Source organism: Nanorana parkeri, unplaced genomic scaffold, assembly GCF_000935625.1.
Source record: "Nanorana parkeri isolate BGI_ZX_2015 unplaced genomic scaffold, ASM93562v1 scaffold1005, whole genome shotgun sequence".
NCBI lineage: Eukaryota > Metazoa > Chordata > Amphibia > Anura > Dicroglossidae > Nanorana > Nanorana parkeri.
The window spans coordinates 64,438-70,316 of record NW_017307273.1 but is presented as its reverse complement, the minus strand read 5'-3'; the positions used below and the strand labels follow the sequence as shown (position 1 = coordinate 70,316).

Sequence of the window (5,879 nt, the reverse complement as noted above, 5' to 3'; positions counted from 1 at the left end):
CACACTCTTACTTTTACCTGGTTCGGCCGTGTGGCCTTATTAAAAATTAATGTCCTCCTGAGGCTTTTATACCTCTTTCAAACGATTCCTATTACCCTCTCTAAATTTTTCTGGAAGGACAAACACCCACGCCTTCCGTGGATCTTGCTACAGCGTCCAAAATCTAGTGGAGGCTTGGCTATCCCAGACATATACATATACTACTGGCTTCTCAACTGGCTAGGATACTACATTGGCATACCCAACAGTCATCGAAAGCTTAGGTGGATATCGAACAGAGGTGGTTCTCTATCCCCCTTCCTCAGTGGTGTGGCTTTTGGACACCCACAGACCGGTTCCCAGTTCTCCACATCCATTGATCTCGGCGACATTGAGTGAGTTTTCTAGCCTGCGGAAAAGGCGTGTTCTTACTACATTAGATAGCCCATGGATGCCACTACTGCGCAACCCCAGAGACTACTCCTGAATTTCAGCAGTACTGGCCCATGGAACATCACTCCCTGCCAATCTATTTTTTCGGGACCGACAGTTTCTGGAGAATAGCCACCTTACTCACTTAACTCTTAGAGGGAAACACCCATGGTGGATAGATCTGCATATTCAACATTTTTTGACCAGTCGATCTAGCAGGACTAATTTCTCAAGAAACATGACTCCTCTAGAAAAAATGTGCATGGGACATGACACGCAGGTGCGGTGTGAGCGCAACTGCACCTCAGGTGGGAAACAGAATTGCAGATTTCCCTGACAAATAAGGACTGGAGAGACCTGTGCCTTAATGATCACAAGAGCTTCATAAGCAACCAGGAAACAAACCACAAGATTTTGATGTTCTGGTATAGGACCCCACAGATTCTACTACCGATTTACCCAGATGTAGGAAGGGCAGACCACCTTCCTTGTCTGAATGGATCCGACAGATCGATCACGTATATGAAATGGAAGAATTACTATTTACGAGGTGGGATGCGTTGGACAAATTCTCCCGCATCTGGGCGTGTTGGAATCATTTCACCGCCACGCCTAACTATCAGTCTCTCAAATCCACATGACCGACCATGGGATAATACTTTCACTTGGAGTGCTGTGTATGCGGTTGGCTGGGGGAGGACCCTCTGTCATGATGAGGTCTCCTCCTACCTTTTCTTTTCCTGCTTTCTCTGTCATACTATTGTCTTTCTCTTCTTTCTTTGTTAAATTATTTTCTGCCCTCACTCCATGGATGTTTGAGATAAAGCGCTTCCCTATTAGCTACAGGGATGTCCGGGGCAATAGAAAAACCAGGGCCGTCTTTGATATTGATTGGACACTGGGCAAACATTTTCTTGGGCCCCCCACCAAGCCAAGCCCGCTAACTTTCAAAACAGTGGGGCTGCCTCTGCACTGAAAGGGTTAACTGTTGATTTAGGTTTTAGGGTACATGGGACCACAAACGCTTGGCTCTCACCTCGTACCTCCTACACTCCAGCTTGTGGATTGTCCTCATGTATAATGCAGGGCTATGGGGGGAAGAGGCTGCAGGTGCTGGTCTTATAGGCTGGATTAACATAGGGGCGGGTGGAACGTAATTGCGGCCGGGCCGATTTGACCAGAATAGCGGCCAGGCCGAGCTAACCCTAGTCACGGCGGGCCTGAGCCGAATCACGGCCAGGCCAAGCTGAGCCGAATCGCGGCTGAGCCGGCCTGATGGTAATCCGCGGCCCTCTCCTGTTTTCCGGGAGAATTGTCCACATTTCCTGTGTCCCAGCCAGATAAACTGACAGCCTGCCAGGATAGCACTGACCACCTGAGAGCCCACACTGGCCCTCATAGAGCCGCACTAGCCACCTGAGAACCTGAACAGCCTCCTGAGAGCCTGCACAGCCGCCCTTAAACCCCGCACAACTCTCTTTAAAACCTGAAGACATCAGGCCGCGAAGCCAGAGCAACATAGCTTCATGTTATTTTGCATTGCGGTATAAAGTATTGCTGGGATTTGTAGTCCTCTATAGCTGATGGTATTATTCTGCAGTGCTTTACAATGTATTGCTGGGATTTGTAGTCCTCTATAGCTGATTGTAAAGCACTGCAGAATAATAACATCAGCCATAGAGGACTACAAATCCCAGCAATACATTGGGAAGCACTGCAGAATAATACCATGTATTGCTGGGTTTTTTAGTCCCCTATAGCTGGTGGTAGTCTGCATTGCTCTGTAATGCATTACTGGGATTGGTAGTCCTCTATAGTTAGTGGTAATATTCTGCATTGCTGTATAATTTATTGCTGGGATTTGTAGTCCTCTATAGCTGGTGATATTCTGAATTTCTGTGTAATGTATTACTGCGATTTTGCGATTTGTAGTCCTCTATAGCTGGTGATATTCTGAATTTCTGTGTAATGTATTACTGCGATTTGCGATTTCTCTATAGTTGGCGGTATTCTGCATTGCTGTATAATGTTAATTGCTAAGATTTGTAGTCCCTCCACAGCTTGGAGTCAGTGGCAGATCTACCAGGATCACAGCTGCAACCAGGCCCTGGCGCTCCACCACTGACTTCAAGCTGTAGGGAGACTACAAATCACAGCCCTGACAGGAGGAAGAGGGGCCCGGTGACCATCGCCATTTCCATAAAAAGGCCCACCAAAATCCTCAGCACCAGGCCCCTGATGCTCTTTATCCGGCCCTGTTCATACAGACACATCTGATACATTCTCCTGGTATAATCTACAGGGCTTCACTGTCAGTTTGATAGCTGGTCCTGCTCTGTGTACCAGTCATGCTGACAGACACTTCTAATAAATATAAAATAATTCATTTGTCAAATTGAAAGCCCAGGTCTGCAGATTACACTGGGAGGAGTGGTTCTTCCTGTGTACCCTGTAAGAGTCTGCTGTCAGGCCATGGCCTCCTCCTCTGTGCTGGCTGTGCCTAAATACAGTTTCATGAAGTATATGTGGGGGATAGGGTTGCCACCTTTTGTTCAAGCGAAACCCGAACATACTCTAGCGACGCACAGAATTTTTTTTGGGGAGAACGAGTCGTTGCTTTTTCATATGTAATAGAGCCACCCATTAATATGTAAATATCACAGTTGATACTATTTTTAGTTGGGGGCCAGTAGCCCCTATATTAATTTTGGTTGCCCCTGTCTGCCTGACAACTTGTGTCCGGGTTTCTGCTGCCATGAAACCCGGACACAGCATTCAAAACCCGGACTGTCCGGGTGGATCCTGGACAGGTGGCAACCCTAGTGGGGGATCACTGCACAGGTGCGGCCAGCATTGAAGAATGCTTATGCCTGGAGGAGGTCAGCATCGGAGGAGGCCACGGTTGTCATGCTGAGTAGACAGCTGGGTGGGACTGGGTTAGGAAGGCTGGGGAGAGTGTACTTTTTATCAACTGTACACTTGTCCTCAAAAGTAACCTGTCGTGAGAGAAACTTGAAGACTCTCACTGTTGACCTTTTCTTCTGAAAATGTTGGTTGCCTGTCTGCCACACTGGCCCTTTGGCTTCTACACTTTAAGTCCTTGACATTGAACAAAAGCACAAATAAGGCTGACACACTTATCTCTGACTTTCATGATCTACATAATTGTTCTGACTCCGTGACTACAAGCATTAAAGCCAGTGGGTTAGCTTCATAGGCATCCATCCTGTTCAGAAGTCTATATATTTAGCTCATGACAAGTTTTTTACAGAATAATTTAGAAATGTTACAGTGGGTGGAAATATACCTTATCCTATCTTTCATATACAGCGTGTACACATCAAGCACATAAAGCCACATGTACAATCATAACAAATATCTTTTTGTTTTTGAAATTGTTCATGAGAACTTAATGTTTTCTTTTCTTTATCTCAAAAAACGTTTCCGTAGTCATTTTGTCACCTTTAATAGTGTACAGAGTAGTGTTTTCACACTTGTGCAGGAAGTTGTGACAAGTTTGTGGGCTGTTCATTGTGGTTTCAGTCGGAAATCTTTACTAGCTAAGAAACCTACAGCTCGTGCTAACATTTCACATCTTGTGAAAGACAATTCCTCTTTGTACGGAACGTCTCTCTCTACCCTTCAAGAACATGTTGCTCCTATTTTGTGTTCTCCTGTTCGCTGGATCCCTCGTGGAAGGTAATATCATGATGCATTTTATGGGTGCTAAGTAAATTATTCAACAATTCCAGATGAAAATTGAACACATCTATGGGCTTGCTTAGTAATTTAGCTCAGAGTTATAGATGATTAGTAAAGTGCAGTAACCCTCACCAGTTGACCTTACATTAGTTTAGTGAAGTTGGGTCTATTCTGTCTGGTTTTTGCGCTTACTGTACTTTGCTCTATGGTCTTTACTCTAAGTTTGTCTGCAATGTTTACTTTTTTTAAGATCTCAATAACAGCACAAAACACTCATGCGATAGGGAAGAAAATGTATTTGTAAGTCTTTCATTGTGATATAGCCATCAATGAGGGATGTATTAAAATACGGCTATACCAAGCAGGGGCCTTAGGTAGCAATGATTAGATGGTAATTTAAATTATGAAAAGTAGATAATAATCCCAACACAAACATGTTGTATAATCTTTAACTTGTGTTATTTAAAAAGTTGTTTTCAATCTGTATAAATATGCAGCTTTTATATACCAGGTGACCTTGCCATGATTGTCCTTGTTCACTCCTGTTAAAGTGACACATTCAAGTGTCTGAACTACTAACAAAAATGTAGCTTATCTGTACATCACTCAGCGTTATATCCTCAAATCATCTCTGAATTGGTGCTGACACTGTCCATCCTTCTGGAGGGGGGCTACGTTTGTTCCCCATGGTCCCTATGTGTGTTGTAAAGTAACCACCGCTCCAAGCCCACTCCCGTAACTACAATCTCACATTTAGTTGATTAATTTGTATTGAAATTGTAGTCCATCACAGGAGTGAGCTTGGAGCGGTGGCTACTGTACAACACACACAGGGATCGTGAGGAACAAAAGTAGGCACCCTCCAGAAGGAAGGACAGCGTCACTATGAATTCAGAGATGATTGGAGGATCTACAGCTGAGTGATGCACAAATAAGATACATTTTTGTTAATAAGTAAGGTATATAAATGCATTTTTAGGATTTAACTCTTGAGTTTAGTGTTACTTAAAGGTACATGAATGCATTTTTAAGATTCTCCTGAGTTTAGTGTCACTTTAAGGGGTGTGTAACTCTTTCCTAATAGTGCTCTACCTTATCACCCTGTCACACACCCCCTTAGCGGCTGGGCTGACACAAATTGCACAGGTATGGTTTACCATTGTCACTATCCAGTGGCTAATCTAGAGCAATGATATGCAGCCAACACTGGGACGAAAGATAGGAAATGTCTAAAAAAAAAGGCTGGAGGAGGTCAGCAGCAGTGAGATCCAAAAAAAAAATACCAAAAAAATACAAATCGTATGTTATGGGTAAATAAAAATGGCAGTGGTTTATGATACACATAGGCTAAAATTAAATGGCTCCAAGTTAGACATTCTAGATTGTCTTGGATATCCAGTTAGGCTCAGATAGCTGTTAGTACAGATCATGTGGCATAGAAATTGGAAAAGGCACTGATGCACACTGTTATCACAAAATATTTTCTAGACATTCCCTTGAACGCTGCCTTATACACATATATAACAAAAGGGTAAAAGGGAGGAGTCTAATCAGTTCATAACCATGTCTTTTTTATTAAATATATTCCTAGAAATATGATTGTCAATAAATGCATTTTGATTTAAGTGATTAGTATTACTGTTAGTAGAAACCTATTGTTTGTATAAAAAAGTAACATTTATTTTGGATAGATAAATTATGCAAATATGAAATAATTCCACTGACTTGCTAATATTTCAACACCAGAAGTATATATATATATATAT

The 5,879-nt window shown here is 43.0% G+C and overlaps 1 protein-coding gene across 1 annotated transcript in view; it reads left to right on the top strand.

Annotated features, from left to right (window-relative positions):
• The first annotated feature begins 3,989 nt into the window (after positions 1–3,989).
• The window catches only part of LOC108795786 (serglycin-like), a 10,649-nt gene continuing 8,759 nt past the window's right edge, over positions 3,990–5,879 (top strand). The window contains exon 1 of the mRNA XM_018567086.1: positions 3,990–4,110. Coding sequence (XP_018422588.1) covers positions 4,062–4,110 — 49 coding nt within the window. The 5' untranslated portion in view covers positions 3,990–4,061. The remainder of the gene's footprint in view (positions 4,111–5,879) is intronic.